The sequence below is a fragment of the Artemia sp. Qi Xiang Cuo genome, chromosome 13 (genome assembly GCF_049724085.1).
Source record: "Artemia sp. Qi Xiang Cuo chromosome 13, ASM4972408v1, whole genome shotgun sequence".
In the NCBI taxonomy this organism is placed as follows: domain Eukaryota; kingdom Metazoa; phylum Arthropoda; class Branchiopoda; order Anostraca; family Artemiidae; genus Artemia; species Artemia sp. Qi Xiang Cuo.
Window position 1 is genome coordinate 1,627,021 of NC_142806.1, and position 17,783 is coordinate 1,644,803.

Sequence of the window (17,783 nt, forward strand, 5' to 3'; positions counted from 1 at the left end):
TAGCCTCTTAATTTCCATCTGTGGAAACAAACCCAAATCTCGATAAAAAAGTAAATTGCCCCTTGGCATAATTTCAAATAATCAAAGGCCGAAAATACACAGGCCTGTGAAAACGATAAGGGTTCAGGAAAATGAAGTAAAAATCTGAGCGAACCATGAATCGCTTTTTTCTGGTTTACCTCCCCTGAGATAATTAACTGAAGAATATACGTTGATGCTAATTAAAAATGAAATTTGGATACATCTCCCACTGAATATAATTTGCCGAAAATAATTGTCGGTTCCCATGAAGAATCACAGGTATGAATAGGGTTGCTGGACAACGGTTTGGGTGAAGTATGAAGTGACTGGGAGAGAGTATCCCCCAAGGACTCCAGATCAGAAAGGCAAAATCTCGGTTAAGGGATCACAATTTGTCCGCCAGTTGTGCATTTAGGAAAAAGGGATATCTTTCGCGACTTCCAGCAGGGGATCTTCCCCAAGGGATTCCTCCCCCTCATAAAGGATCGACATATCTTTTGAATTGATGATACTAATTTCAGACTCATTTCCAAAGATTTCCAGTTCGACTCAACATTCAATATCTCCTAACTTTCCCCCAACCAGGTTTAGGGCATTCATCTCTCTTTTGTAATTATCTTCTTTTATTCCCCATGGGTCTTTGACCTCTTTTTTCCCCTTATTGTCCATGTTTTCAAGGCACAGCCCATTCGACATTTTATTTTTTTTTCCCCTATTATTTATATATCTCGTTATTCCAATCGGGACATGCCGTCAGCGTTCCCGTTATCGGTCCCTGGTCTTGACTTTATTTCGAAGTCGTATTCTTGTAGGCACAGGGCCCACCGTGCTAATCGTCGGTTATCTGGCTTCATTATATTTAGCCATTTCAATGCGTTGTGGTCTGTCATTATTGTAAATGTTCGCCCATATACATAATAGTCTAGTTTTTTAACTGCATAAATTATCACGAGGCCTTCTTTTTCAATTGTGCTACAATTTTATTCTGCTTTCGATAATTTCCTTGATATAAACGTGATAGGATGTTCCGAATCTTCAACATCTTGGAATATAACTGCCACTAATCAGTAATCTGAACTGTCAGTTTGTAGCACAAATGGTAAGGAAAAATCCGGATTTCTCAGTATCCTTTCGCCACAAAGAGCATCTTTCAGTGTATCAAATGCTTTTTGTTCAATTTTTGACCACTTACCGGGCTCTACGGCCCCCTTCCTTGTTAACTCCGTCAAAAGTGTTGCAATCGTTGCAAAATTTGGTATGAATTTTTGATAATAACCTGCCAACCCCAAAAATGACTAAAATATTTTCTGCGAGATCTTAACTGCCGTGTTTATAATTTTTTTTGTTTTTTCCCTTACTGGTTCAATAATACCGTTTACTCTCTTTTGTCATAGGTATTCTTTATGCTATGTCACTATCTCAAATTTTTATAAATTAACATCTAGTCCTGATATCCTCAGCCTCGTTACTACTTGTTCCATATGGATTGATGTTCATTGAACGAGTTCGAAAATAGTATAATATCATCCAAGCAGGCTCTTGTATATGGTAAGGAATTTAAAATATAATCTACTAGCCTCTGGAATGTTGCTGGTGCATGTACCTAAATTGGTACAACCCAAATGTAGTAATAAAGACAGTTTTGGCTGAATCATTTGGGTCCATTTTTACTTGCCAATATCCCCTTCTCAAGTCTAAAATTGATATAAATTTTACGTAACCTACTGACTCTAAAATGTCGTCCATTCTGGGTATTGGATACTCGTCTGATTCCGAAATACGATTCAGTTTTCTGTAGTCTACGCAAAATCGAATGGAGCCATCTTTTTTTGGGACTAGTACGACTGGTGCTGCAAATTCTGAATTTGATGGTTCGATTACCCCTAACTCGAGCATTCGGTCAATTTCTTTTTTCATTTCTTTTCTTTTTGCTTCCGGTATTCGGTATGGGTATTGTTTTATTGGTTTCTTGTCCTTTAATAGTATTTTATGTACTACATTTTCTGTTTTTCCGATTAGGTCTGTTAATACGTCTGCAAATTCCGTGAATAACTTATTTAATTGGGATTTCTGAGCCTTGCTCAGATATGTTTCTGCCGAAACCCTTTCAATGGCCTTTATATGTGTTTCTGCCGGGTCTATTGTACCTAAAGGGGCACTTTCCTCGTCATGTTCTGAGGTCGAAATCATGAGACAGCGCTTTTGCGGATCCTTGAGGTTTTCTTTTTCATTTTCCTTGTTAAATTTCCTCAGTAAATTCACATGGTAAACTTCTTCCTTTTTTCTCGCTTCATCTAATTCTATCATATAATTTACATCATTCATTTTCTTTTTTACCTTAAACGGTCCCTTCCATCTCACTTCCAATTTATTATTTCCGTCCGGTAATAAAATGAGGACTTCCTCCCCTTCCTTTAATTCGCGCATTTGGGCGGATTTATCGTACCCTTGGGTTTGTCTCATATAGTAATTCAAATGGCGAGAACCCTGTAGCTTGGTGTGGAGTTTCTCTGTATGCAAAAAGGAAGCATTTTGTCCCATTGTTTTACATCATCTCTTACAAAACGTCTCAACATACTAATTCGGGTTCCGTTAAATCTTTCTGTTACTCCATTTGTCTGAGGACGGAACGGAGTAGTTAATACTTGTTTAATACCGAGAATTTCGTATAATTTTCGGATGTATGTCCATATAAAATTGGTTCCATTATCCGTTAAAATTTCCTTTGGGATTCCGTGACGCGAGACATATTTCGCTAATTCTTTTGCGGTTTTCGGTGATTTTACTGTTCGCATTGGGAGAGCTTCTGGGTATCTCGTGGCCAGATCATTAAGACTTCGGAAGTGGACCTACAATGTCCATTGAAATTCTCTCAAATGGTTTGCCGAAAATAGGCATTTTTTTCATTGGAACCGTTTCATTTGGTTTTTTGTATGCAACTAATTGACAATCTTTGCATCTTTTAAAGAAGTTGATAATATCTTTTTTGAAACCTTTCCACCAAAAACGCTGAATGACTATATCTTGTTTTTTGGGATTCCATGTTTCCCCCCGTTGGGCTTGCATGAACAAACTCTATTACCACTTTTCTTAGTTCATGTGGTACCAAAAGTTGTAACTTTGTAGCGTTTTCCCCAGTCTCAAATATTTTGTAAAGTAGATTTCCATTGTTGGAAAACTGTTTAGATTACGGATTTTTTGTATTCGTTAGTGCTAGTTTTATTTTTCTGCAGTCTTTATCGTTTGTTTGTAGTTCTGCAAATTTTTCGGAAGTTATTCATAGTGTTTCAGTTAGTTCCTCTTCGGTCTTTTCTGGTTCTTTTTCTACGGTCGACAATTTCTCTTGTTTTTGGTTATAATCCTTTTTATCCGCCCTTTTTTTGCTTTTAGGTTTTCTCGGTTTTGTATTTTTTATTAACATCTCGTCGTTAAACTGAAATGGGTTTTCTATATTTTGATCATCATTTTCATTGGCGGGGGGCACAGCCTCACTTTTATTTTTTTCTTGACTCCGTGTCACCGCAATTACTCTTTTGATCCTTAAGGTTTCATAGAATTCAAGGATGTGGTTGCCATTTCTGAACCCTCCCCCTAATAAAATGTAAGCAGGACAATTTGTTACAATCCCTACTGTTTTTTCTTTTCTAAACGTCTTTAACTGTTTAGGGGCTATTTATCGTCTGTCATGAGATGTCGTACCTTTATGTTATGCTCCATAGCAGCATAGCGATGCCACTTTATTTTTGTGATTTGTGTCGGTTTTCTTTATCAAGTTTTCCCGTATATAGGTTTGGTCGCTGCAGGAATCAATAGCTATTTCTGCCGATTTACCATTTAGTTCGCCACATACTTTGTGTCATTCTGCAAATGCGCAAGTTTTCATATTCTCCGGGCTTTTAACCCATGCGGTTCTCTTATACGTTTGAGACTTTTTCCAATTATCTCGGGATCGATCATTTCTCGGATTGTCTTGTCTTCCATTTGCCCCATCTTCCCTTGTTCTGTAATTATTAGCGTAATTTTTTTTCGCGCTTCGGCAATCTGAGGCGTAATGTCCTCATTTATTACAGTTATAACAGGTAACGTCATACTGTTCCTGTTTTTGTCCGTATTTTCTACCGTCTTTATTTGGGCAATTGGTGCTATAGTGGCCGCTCAAGTTACAGTGGTAGCATGTTACTTCTCCTTGTGTTTGCCATATTTGGCTAGCATTCTTTTTATTTTCTGTGTACTGGTATTCTTTTCTACCATTTCCTCCCAACCTTGGTTTTTGTGGGAATGTCTCCCTTCTAATTTCAGTGTGTCGGTTTTCTTATTCGGACATTTCTTCATTTTTTTGCGGGTTTTTCTCTTTTAAGTACATTTTCATATTTGGATGGGTCTTTTCTATGAATTGTTAAATTTCTGTTTTATTCACTATTCCCTATATCTTATCTTTTATTTCTTCCGGGTCTTCTAGTATTGTATAGTTTTCTATCTCTAGCCATTTTAACACATATCTTTCAATTCGTACCCGTGTTCTTTATAAGTTTCGTTGTCTAGTTTTCTTTCGCTTCTAAACCTTCTTTGAAAGTGCTCGGGGAGGAGTTGAAATTTGTCTAAAATAGCTTTTTTTAGTCTTTCAAAATGTCTTGAGTATTATTTTGGTAATTCTTTCTGTGCAAGTTGTGCTGAGTAGTTACGGAGGGGCTGTATTCTTATCACCCAGTTTTCTCTCGGTAATCCGCTTAATCCTGACGTATTTTTCAAATTTTGTATGTACAAATGTAAATCTTCATTTTCTTTAATTGTTTGAAGATTTACTGCTTGCATTATTTCTATTGTAGACGATTTCTGAGGCTCTTGATAATTTCTTCCTGCAATCATTTCCATTATGTATTTTCTTTCCTCCCTGTCTGCCTCCTCCTTTTTTTTCCCTGGCTATCCTATCAGCCTCTTCCTTTCTTTCTCTGGCTATCCTATCAGCCTCTTCCTCTTTTTTCTGGCTATCCTATCAGCCTCTTCCTTATTTTCTCTGGCTATCCTATCAGCCTCTTCCTTTTTTTCTCTGGCCACTCGATCTTTTTCTCTTTGTTCTCTATATTCTTCCTTTTTTCGTATTCTGGCTAATGTTCTATTCTCTATGTAATTTAATAGTCGTTGTGTCATCTATTTTAGCGCTTTTTTGTGAATTTCTGCCAGAAATTTAACTTCCACTACTTCTGCTACTTGGCCTACTTTGAATCTCACTGTTATTATATTCTCTTAACTCATTTTCTGAGTCTACTCGTTGTATAATATTTTCTTCTCCCCGCAACTTCCCTACTTTTTGTACCTTCTCTGAAGAGTGAGTTTGTTTTGTTATACCCGTTCTTTCATGTAATAATATTTCCTCGTGTATTATCGCCACTGTTTCTTTTATTTAGATTTCTTTATCTGCGAGTAATTCTTTCTGCACTTGTTTTAGACTTTTCTCTTCTTTTCTGGTTCGTACCGGGGATCCCTCTATTACTGATTTTGTTTTAAGGATATCCTCTTCACATGTCTCCGCAACGTCTATTTCATCTGTTTAGTGATATATGGTTCTATCTGATGGTGTTTTTCTTAGGGTATTTCCAGCAGGAGTCGCATATATTTGTGTGTTTAAATCCGATTTTTGCTTTACCGTAGTATCTTGTCTGAATTCTTCGTTTGTCCGCCATTATTTTAAGGTTTATTTAACGTCTTTTATTTCAATGAAAACTCTTTTATCAATGTCTCTTTTTATCCTTTGGTGAAAAATTATTTTCTTTTAATTTGTCGATTATCTGTGGGTGGCTCAGTATCCCTTGTCTCACAAGTTAATTGTTCGCGTGATTTATTGATTATTAAATTTTATTCCTATTATTATCCGACTAGGCACAGCTCAGATAAAAATTTTCTCCTTACGATTTTTATATATAGCCTCTGTAACTACAATAGGCTACTTTTTTAGGCTAAATTCCTTGTATCTTTGAAAGCACGGAATTCTTTTGATTATCAGATTTACTGCTAGGACCTTAACTCGCTGCAATAACTAATTGGAGGTTTATTGTGCAGGGTCACCACTTTTAAAGGCAAAAATGACGCAAAGAGTTGCTATGCCACTTACTGGAGGAGGACGATCCCTCTTTGGCCCCAAATTAGTGGGATTTCCGCGGTTACTCCAACGGTTCCGTATACTAACGTGATCGGATGGTCTATGGCCACAATTAAAGCCAAAGTTTACCGATAAGATCTCTAATTAACTCTTTTAGATTCGACCTAAGCTGAAACGTTAAAGAGTACATAGAAAATGCTTACTGTATTCACAATCACGCGGTATAAAATGAACCAACTAAAAAATGGACTTTTCCTCTCAGCCCGCTAGCCGCAGCACGCGGCGGGGGTTATTAGGGATGGTAAAGAATCTTTCCAGCCAATCCTTGAACTTACTAATGTACTGGCCAATCTCCCTAACTGCGCAATTTCTCCCTCGTGGTCTTTTAAACACGTACGCAGTTAAGAGGACCCAAAATGACGTCAAAAAAATAATAGGAAAATTAATATTTATTACTTAAGGAAGGAAAATAATTAAGGGGCCAAAAGAAATGAATCTGGGACGGACATTTATCTGAAAAACTGGAACCAAGGGTTCCAACAACGACGAATTAGTGAGGTTGACTCGGAAAAAAGTGGCAATGAGTGATCAGCTGAACATTGCCGTTGCAACTGAACTTTCGACTTCAGCTCAAGAATCAATACCAAATGCTGAGATAGTAGCAGACAAACGTGATAAAATAAACATTGACGTTGAGCTTGACATCAGAACCTTTTTTGAAAGAAGAGGTTCGGTGTCCGATGAAACAAAGTAGACCTATGATTTACTGAAAAGGCATTTTAAGCCAGACAAGGACTATTCTTTTCCAGTTCATGTCACAGGCTCAAAAACAAGGAAGTTTCAAGTTAGCTGCATGGATAAGTATGTATGGCTAATACTTTCGTCAGTGGAAATAGGATGTTTCTGCAAATTGAGTGCTTTTTTTGCTTGAGATCGAGCTGGATGGGGGTCTCACAAAAAATTAGGGCAGCTTGTCATGGAGCCTTACTTAAATTGCAAAAAGCCCTGGAAGACTTTTCTGAACATCAGTCAAACTCTTACCATAAAGACGCTGCTGTTTGGGGGGAAAGGTTTATGGCAAAAGTGAGCAGGCAAAAGTCCTCTACAGTGGAAGTCTTGAATATTCAGATAAGAGATGAAATAGAAATAAACAGCAAAAGGTTTCGTCTCATCACAGGAACAATACTGTTGTGTGGACGGCAAGGACTTGCAATGCGTGGGGACGAGGATTCGGGGAAATTGACCTTTGTAAAGCCTGTAAAAAACGATGGAAATTTTAGGACCTTGCTACGCTATCGGATGAAAGACGATCCAATAATGAAAGAGGTGTTTGAGAAAAGTGCGGGCAATGCCCAGTACTGCAGCCCCAGAATTCAGAACGAACTAGTTGATATTTGTGGACAGCTCATTATTGCAAAGATTGTTGGATCAGGTGAAATCGGCTCGTTTTTTCACTATCCTGGCGGACAAGACAACCGACATATCAAGGCAGGAACAGATGGCTCTAGGGCTTCGATTTTCGGACAGCAAAACTTTTCAGATCAGGGAAGAGATTGTCGGGTTTGCTATTGTTGAAGACTTGCGAGGTAAAAGCCTTGGTCAATTTATCATAAGTCGAATGGAAAAACTTGGTCTCGATATGAAACTATGCAGGGGACAAGGGTATGATGGGGCTGCAAACATGAGTGGACATTTGTCAGGAGACCAGGCTTTTATCTCGAACAAATATCCACTCGCCAAGCATGTTCACTGTGTCACCCACTCCTTGAACTTGGTATTGACGGACTCGAGCAAGATTCCTGATATCAAGAACTGTATGATGGTTATTCGTGAAACAGTTAATTTCTTTCACTTCAGTGCCAAGCGAAGCGCTGTCTTAAAAACCTACACTGAAGTCAATCTGAAAGGAGTATGCAAAACTGGATGGGTTGAAAGACACGATGCGATACAGATATCAAAACAATTATTTGTTCCGATCTTTCAGGCCCTAGAAGACATAGAGACAAATGGGGACTCCATGGCGTCGTCAAAAGCCAGAAGTCTGCTCATTAACATCCTGAGCTTAGACTATATAGTGACCCTTATTGTGATGGATTTTTTTCTGGGGTACACACTGAATTTGTCTAGGCTGCTGCACTCAGAAAACATCGATATGGGTATGGGCATTCAGTGTGTCGAAAGTGTAACAGAAATTTTTCAAGATACACGAAATAAGGCGGAGGAGAAGTTCGGTCAGCTGTTTTCGGAAGTCAAGTGCATGTGCCAAGAACTGGAAATCACTATTGCCATGCCACGAAAGAGAAATGTCGTCAACATCCCACATGAAATCCCGGCAGAAAAGCACATGAAATTTTACTATCGAGTTCCCCTTTTCATCCCATTCGTGGACCAACTCATACAATCACTCGAATCTCGATTCACAAAGCACAAAGTTATTCTGAAAGGCCTCAGTGGAATCCTGCCATCTTTTGTCGTAAAGGAGCCTGTTGGCCATGTTAAAGAACTGATCAAATTATATGCCTCAGATATAACAAGCTCGGAGTCCGCTATGAAGGCTGAGCTTCAACTATGGCGGGCTAAGTGGCCTTGCTAAGTGTTAGCGAGGCATATTTCCCAACGTCCATATGTTACTTCGCATTTTCTGCGTCATTCCTACTTCTACAGCATGTGTTGAGAGGACATTTTCTTCAATGAAAAGGCTAAAAACCTATCTCCACAGCCGAAAGGATGAAGGCCGACTAAACGGCTTGGCACTTTTGAATGTCCATCGAGATATTTCTGTATCAGTAGATGAGACTCTGGAAAAGTTCGCTCTTAACTCTGCTCGTAGGTTGCAAATTGCATTATAGGCCGAGTCTCAATCTATTGATATATGCACTTTTGGTTTTTGTAGAGGCTACATAATATAATATGTTTTCTATCTTCTGTTTTAACGGATATGCCCTCCCCCCCGAAACAAATTCCTGCTTACATGCCTGACCAGTACATAGTTTGGACTATAAGGAAAACGAAATACATTTTAAATGTTTTCTCTTCATAGAAATTTAACAAATTCAAAATTATAAAACTTTCAGGAAATAATCTTATTATATTGAAATTATAATAAAGTATAATGAAACTGTATGAAACGTAAAGAAAATATAGCGAAATTTATTTTGAGAAGGAATCAGTTCATCTTTAAACCCAGACAAAACTTCTATCATCTTCACAATTATCTATTGGAGAATTAATATTAGAAGCTACAGTGATGACAGTCGTCAGAAACAGCTATGAAGCATGGGCGCTCAGAAAAGTGGATGAAGATATGCTAGATGTTTTCCAGAGAAATTGCTTAAGGATTGTTCTGGGTACCCGTTTGACTAACCTTATTTTAAACAATAGGCTATACGAAAAATGTGGTTCAATACCACTTTCTAGGTCTATAATGAAAGAAAGGTTGAGGTGGTTAGGGCATGTTGTTCGGATGAAGGATGACATATTGCCGAAGATTCTTCTTTTCGGCCAACCATCTAGGGCTAAACGGAAAGCAGGTCGTCCCCGTCGGGGTTGGAAGGACGTCATAAAGAAAGATTTAAAGGAAATGGGAATTTCGTGGGCGGGTGTAAAAAGGGAGGCTTTGAATAGATTGGGGTGGAGGAGGAGCGTGCGTAGCTGTGTTGGCATCAGGCGGCTTGGTGCTGCGATGAGTTGTTAGTAGTAGTAGTAGTATTCTTCTCATTGAACCAAGTGATTGCAATTCTCAGCCTCATTTTGATTGAAATTAGCACACAAAATCTTTCTGAATTATGGCAGACAGTTTTAAAAAATTTTTGGGCATTGAATTCTAATATTTTATATATCTACTACCTTTTGTACTACTTCGCCATAAGGGATTGGCATTAAATTGGGTATCGCTGAGTCTCTTCTTTTCTTTTAAATAGAATCCAACTGCCATCTCCGATTTACTTCTATAGACGCAGTTCTTCTTTTCTTTGAAGTTGAACTTCTTTCACAACGCGGTGAGACTTTTCGCAACTGAAAAAGTAAATAATTTACGTTAATTAAACTGTCACCGATTACTAGTTCTTCCGAATACAATAATGGATATTTCCAGCGAAACGACGGCTTCATTAAAGTGTAGTTTTTGTAAACATAAACTCGCTAAGCTGAGTTTCCCCTGGCAATGCAACATGAAATTTATATTTCAGCGCGTTGAAATTCACAGTCTAGAGCAGAGCAGTTGATAGTTTTTTCAAACTTTGTTGGTGAGTTTCCCCTCAATTCACAAGAACATTTTTGTTAAGCAAAGGGTTCTGTTCAAGACCCTTAAGATGTAGATAATTATTTGTAATAGGATACGTTTAATAAAACATAATTCGTTTGTTTGTGTTTTCACAGCACCCACCATCTATACTAATTCTGCTACCATGGTAAGCGAATCTATTCACTTGATCGATCTTCTTGTTGCCCAACATTACAGGGCCGATATGAGGGTCAGTGTGATTATCAGATATCGGAAAAAAATATTGGTTATCGGCTGATATAGATTTTTTTTTCGACGCAACTTGTCCAAAGATGGCACCGAATTTCCTTAGATAATTTTTGCTTGTCCAGTCCTTGTGGGTAGAGCCACCAGCTAAGTCTGTTTATGGTGGAGAGCAGCACAGGTGAGGCAAATGACAAAAAATAAAAAAGGGAGGAAGATCCTCCTGATCTTTTACCGGAACACACTGAGGCGTCGAGTAAACCTTTCGGATGATGATTCTTTTTACAGGAACAAGAAGCAAGCTTGTCACCCAACCTTGTTACGGGGAGAATCAAATGAAGTCTAGGTAAATTTGCGGTCAATACACACCCAGTACAGCAATATTTTAAGTGTGTGGTGACTTCAAGAACGTACATCTTCTACCAAACAACTAAAAAGAGTACATTAAACTATACATTTCTGTTTAATGAATTTTCACTTGCGTGGGTTGAAGATCCAAGATACAATCGGTTAAAACATTGATATTCAGTCAGGAGTGCAACAACAGGGGAGATGGAGTGTTTTAAGATGGTGAGGGTTTTAAGGAGGGGAAGTTCTAAGGTGTTACCACCGCGTTTCAACACTTTTGAAAATTTACCTCTGAGATTTAGATTGTGCGTTCGCATTTGTCGGCGCACTGGACTATTCTGTCAATACATTCTTTAAATCCTTCCTCTTGGCTTAAAACTGTAGCTGCACAGATGTGTCCATTGTGCCTAGCATGGATTCATTAGTAAGATACCATACAATATAAATGTAATGTAAAGTTTTCACATTAATATCCGATTTATTAAAATTCAAAGTCCAGCTATTGAAATTTAGGTTTTGAACAATCAATTTTAATATACATCTTACGCTTATTTCAAGCAAATTTTCGCCTATTTGTGATTATATAACTAAACCGGCTTCTTTGATTTTATTTTGTTCTTTTCCGCAAATATCATCCATTTCGTTTGTGTGCTCAGTAGATGCAGATCAGAAAAGGTAAAGAAAGTCAAACAATTCTTGTAAATGGCCTAATTTTTGGATATCCACAGTGAACTATTTAGGTTGTTCTTTGGTGTGTAATAAACCAGGGAACACGTGAGTATGAATATAGGCAGAGAGGGGAGGGGGTTAAATTCTAGGTATCATTTTTTTTTTTTTTTGAAGGAAATTTATCGGTAAATTATATCGATATCGTATCGGTACGCTACTGATATATTGGAATCACTATTGAACCCCATAAATCCAAATCGGTCGGGCCAGACCCAACACACCACCAAATTTACATCTTATTTTAAAGTAAAAACCCAACATTATAACAAAAATGATATTTGTTTTTTACATTTGGTTCATTTTGTGTGGTAGTTTAGTGAATTAATAGTTTTGTAGAGAGATTAGATAATAATTTTATTAGCAAGTAAAGTTATGGGATGTATTAAGAGACTCGGAAGGCTCCTAACGATTTGTATAGAACACAGAGAAAGTTTTTTTTGAAGATAAGGGATGAGGGTGATAGTCGACTAGCCTAGATTATACTTTTGTGCCAGTTTAAGCTTGTGTGAAAGTATATTTGTTTTTGTGACCACGATCCTTTGTGCTTTTTTGTCAATAAATTCAATTCTATACTATGAACACATTATATTATACTACGGAGTTACTGTGTTGACACTCAGTGGGGGAATCGTCAAAAACAAAATCAATTTCTGAGGTCAAATCCTTAGTCGAATTTTATCTGGTAAACTTGGATGTAAACAGTAAAAATCGAACATCTAAATGTTGAGTAAATTATGTGTTCTACCCAATTAAACACAACTGTAGATGAAGACAAGTGGCTCAATAGGCCCTGCTAAGGTTTCTTATTTCAAAAGTAAACCCATTTCTTTCAAAAAAAAATTCAGGTATAAGAAACAAAAGATTTTGTATAATTGGTCCTAATATGTTGGAAATTTTTTTGGAATGTTTATCTTTTTCACTTGTTTCATATTTTCGGTAGACTGCAAGTATTTTTTTCTACTATTTTCAAAATGCCTCACCGACAAGAAGCAAATAGATTCTAGGCTCAACAAAGGATATTATCGTTTTAATTACACTGTTTTTGGTAGTTTGGATTAATTTCATCTGCTAGATTTTATTATCCCTCTCAGAAAATCAAAAAAGGATTTGAACTTTTGACAATAACAACTTTCATTTAGTTAGTTATTTAAAATAATTTTGAAAGATAAAAAATTATGTTGCAAGAAACATTAAGAGCGAGATGAAAATCTAAAACTACGCAAATTTAGTCGTTTGGCGAATCAAACTTAAAGTACAAAGTAACTAGCCTACCTTGAATGAAATGGAACTTAACTAATAAGAAAAAGTAAGTCAAACTGAAGAAAATTAGATATCCCCATGACTGAATAAATGAAACTTGTCACGAATAGAAATTAAATATTTTCGACATAACACCTTTAAATTAGGTGTTGTTTTCTTAGACCACACTGCCGTTCTAAGACGAACAAATAAATTTTCAAATGGGGATAAATCCATTTATTTAGACAGTCAAAAAACAGTTACAAAAGTTCAGATATTTCGATCATATATGCAGCGACCGCCTTCAGTAGAAATACTAAAATAATAAAATTGAAACTAGCATATTTATAAACAACAAAATAAATATCTTTTCGGGTCATTCACAAAATAATGAACTTCCGTATTATTCACTAGATTATTGTCATACGTCGTGTATATGAGGAAATGAGACCAACCCAGTAAATATCTATAAACTCAACATTTGGTTTGCAATTAGAAGACACGGAAGGCTTTGCCACTTTCATTGGAAATTTCTTTTACATTTGGGCAAGATTAAAGAAGAAAAATTTACATCAAGAACTTTGAATAAACTTTGTCATTGAACTCTCTCTGAAAATCTTGTGTCATACCAGTGGTCCTAAATATCGGGAGAGGGCTCATTCGAACGAAAGTTAAAAGTTCTAGTGCCCTTTTTAAGTGACCAAAAACACTAGAGGGCAGCTAGGTCCCCTCCCACGCACCTTTCCTCCCAAAAATCGTCCTATCAAAATTTTGGGATTGCCATTTTCTTCAGCAAGTCCCAAAACTATACCTTTGGATACAAAATGACCCCCCCCCCTCCAGCCCCTAGGGATAGATCTTTTAAGTTATAAAATCCTAGGTAGGTTAATCTCCCAGTTGAAGCGACATAGTCTTCTTGAGAATACTTTTCAAAATAATTTTTGCAATTCTAAACTCTGAAAACTTCAGAAAAATCATTGATTATAATAACATTTTCCTCAGGGACACTCAAATAGCCTTTACCGCATTCTTTAGAACTCAGCCCATTAAGATGACCAACATAAAAAAGACAATAGAACACAACCGCGTATAACTCCAGGTTTGATACAAAACAAGCGACTATCCTTATTTCCAGCCTTAACCGAAGCAGTGTCGTTCCCGTAAACAGTCTAAGCAGTTCGATGCACCATTCAGGTACCCCATATACGATACAGGACCTTAGTTCAAGCTTTTGGCTGAATCGAACACTTATTTAAAATTTATAAAACTTAGTAATGAACGGCCTGCTGACTCATGTGCCTCTTAATTATTTATCAAAAAGTCAAAATTTGATCAACACGTCCCCTCCCAACCTAAAACCAAACTATTCCTTTCTTAGTACTTTATCTGGAAATAATCTCGAAGTAAATAAAAATATCATCATACATAGTAGGTTGCTTCCTACAGAAAAAGCTAATGCTTTTACAATTACCAAAATCATTTTGATCGTTTTTCATATTAATTAAAACAAAATTTCCAAAAACAAATTTTTCAAAGAAAACTAAAAGACCATAGTAAAGTTAAGACCATTAAAAACAATTCAAGCAATAATTCAAACTCAAAACTACCAAAAATTACAATTCAAGAATAAAATGAAACCTACAACAAACCGAAATTAAAAAAACAATCATAGCAAACATAAGAGATATGGGAAACAATATAAATAAAAAAAATAAATTTTAAAACGAGTGAAAAGTTTATTACGTCATTAAATAAAAAAAGTTTTTTTAACAGAGGGTAAGGAGTGACATTAGAACTTAAAACGAACAGAAATTATTCAGTACATAAAGGGGCCTTCCCCCTCCTAAACGCCTCACTCTTTACGCTTAAGTTTCACTCTTTGTCTCAACTCTAATTTTAAAACAATAAAAACTTTAGCGTAAAAAGCGAGGTGTTGAGGAGGGGACAGCCCCTTTCATATACGAAATAGTTTCTGTTCCTTTTAAGTTTTAATGTCGCTTCTCACTTTCAATTGAAAAAACTTATTCCAGGACGGTTTTCAGCTAACGCAGGTTTGAATTTTGCTTACCGTACATGAAAATTTAAAACAAAATTTGCATATTAATTTCGGCAGATTTATTCCATATATGAAGGGTTGCCCCTTCCTCAATACCTTGCTCTTTACGCTAAAGCTGTTAGCACTTATAAAAAAAAGCTTCCTATTCTAATTAACCGGCCCCCATGTTTCAGTAGACACTTAAAAAGTTGAGACAAACAGTCAAACTTCAGCGTAAAGAGCAAGGTATTGAGGAGGGGACAACCCTTCATATATTGAATAATTTCTGTTCGTTTTTCAAATAATGCCGTTAAATCTGGCTCACCCTCTATTAAATGTTCCCCTCCCCCTCACGTAACACTCCTCCATGGAAATTTCATCCAACGTAAATTGCCCCCCCCCCCTGTCAAATTCCCTCCAGAAAGGTATCCGTGATCTGTCTTCTGGCAAAGATAGCAAAATTCCACATTTTTAAAGATAGGACCTGGAAACTTCTACAGTAGAGTTCTACGATATGTTTAACTCGATAGTGTGGTTTTCATTTAGATTCCTTCAATTTTAAGGGTTGTTTTTCTCCTAGTCGAAGTTGCAAGTAGTCACACTAGCAGATACAAATAGACTTGGCCACAGTCATAAGTAGTTGCACTTGCAATTAGTCCCAAGTAGTTATTGTTGTAGTTGAATATCGTCGTTGTCACAAGTAGACGCAGTTGCAGTCACAATAATAGCTATTACCCTTTCCCGCTCCCGAAATATTACAGGTGAACCCATTTAATAACCTTGATACACATAGTGGACACGGTACTGATATAAAATAGAGGTGGTCGAAGCTGCAAGAAGTCAAACATGCAACATGTTTCAAGTATTCATAGTCACAATCGTAAGTATTCGCAATCAAAACTACAGTAGTAGTAACAGTAGTGGTCCTGAAAGTAAAAAGTGAATTCCTTTAACCATTCCTAAAATATTGCGCATATACCCTTTTAGTAACCTTGATATACGAAGTGTCTTATGATTTAGTATACATCGTAGATTATCTAATTGCTAATTCTCCTAGATTTCAAGGAGGCACAGTAATTAGATATTTTGACTAGTTTGAATAAAATGAAAATTAAAAATTTGATAATTGTAGGGGAGAAGGATCACCTAAACAGGGCAAGTAGAGGGGGGCTGGTTGACCTCCGATCTCTGATCAACATCCCCTCTAAATTCCTTAAAAGTTTCAACGTCTATTGCCCTCAGTCATTCCTTAAACGTTGCTGATGTTGCTTTTTCATAACGAGAAAACACATAGTTTGTTTTCATTGTGTTCAACATCCCTTTCAACATTTCCTTAAAGTCTCGCCTCAATAGTCTAATTTTTTTTTATTCAGGACCTAATATGCCTTCTTTTCTTAATACCTTATATGTTAAAAATAGGTACCTTGCATCACAAACAGCCCTTGCCCTGCTGGCTTTGGGGTTTTTCCTCAACCCATGAGTTATAATTATCTAACTTTTGGATTGTTTTAAGCAAGACGGATATCTCAAAATTTTATCAGGTACATCTTGGGAAAAGGGGGTTTTTAAGGGCAGGGAGTGATCTTAGAGCCCATGAGACCTCCAGTTGAATGAAGGTTTTGTGCAATTGTATGTTCATCTTGGTTTCGACATGGTTTTCCACTCTTATCACTTTATATTTGGAACGACTTTTGCAATTATCACAATAAATGAACTATAAAATAAAACAAAATCAAATTTCATTCTGATTTCATAATAACAAGCGTGCAAGACCAAACCCAAGTTCTTTCAAATAAAATCAAAAAACGACATAAAAATTTTAAAGAAAACAATTATTAGGTATGTAAGGGGGGCTTTCACCTCCCCCCCTCAAAATCCTGCTCTTTACGGTGCAATTTTGACTTTAAAGTATTAAAATAACGTTAACATTTTATGGGGGATTGTAAAAAAAAAATTCTTGATAATTTGATTAAGTGATGCCCAACAATTAAAAAAGTTTTGAGTTTTAGGGCGGATCATAATCGGGTTATTATCCAAAGCTCCCCCTCCTATGTTTTTTCCTAAATAAATCCAAGCTTATTTGTCTTAATCTGGGGGGGGACATTCTCCTCGCCTAATTGTAAGTGATGTCTAAAGATGGACTTTTTCGAAATGAAAATTGACCTATTTTGTCAGTTACGACTGTATTTCCTTTAATGAGACTATTTCTCACAAACGGTCAGAGGCGTAGGTAAGGGGGTAAAGGGGACAGCTATACCGGTCACAGCCTATTATAATCACGTAGCAGAAGTTATTTTTTTTACACTATGATGGTACGTATGGAGGCAGGAGGTACAAAACGGCTCTAAGCATTTTGGTCGGTGCGGAGGAGGGGAGAGTTAACCGCGGAGTGATTAGGAAAATGTGTTAAAAGAAAAAAGTCAAGAAACGACTTTTCTGAATTTAATGCAGCAATAGTTTTATTAGTATGATGTTAGTAGTTGAGAAGACACAAACATTTTGTAACCTAAATAACAATGCAAAACCTATCTTGTAGTCTCATATTTGAAAAATAGCCTACAATGTTTATCAATGTTTGTACAATTAACTTTTTATTACCTTTTTAACTATTTTATATCTTAACGCAATTTTAATTTCTTCCTGAGTTTTAGATATAATACAAAGATATACTACAGAAGATAAGATATACTACAGAGGGACTCTCCCCCTATATTCTCCCTTTAGATTTTGAAAAATACCTTTTTAGGGGGTACTTTCCTAAGTCTTTTTTATGCGTCCATTGAAGATAAAACAAAAAAAAAGACGAAGTTTTAACCCCCCCCCCCCACCTAGATACTTAAAACTACATT

The 17,783-nt window shown here is 36.6% G+C and overlaps 1 protein-coding gene across 1 annotated transcript; it reads left to right on the top strand.

The window, feature by feature from the left end:
• Positions 1-7,060: 7,060 nt before the first annotated feature.
• LOC148944842 (52 kDa repressor of the inhibitor of the protein kinase-like) lies at positions 7,061-8,711 on the top strand. The gene is given in 2 exon segments (XM_089099483.1): positions 7,061-7,543; positions 7,545-8,711. Coding segments are annotated over 2 exon segments (1,650 nt in total).
• Positions 8,712-17,783: the final 9,072 nt, after the last annotated feature.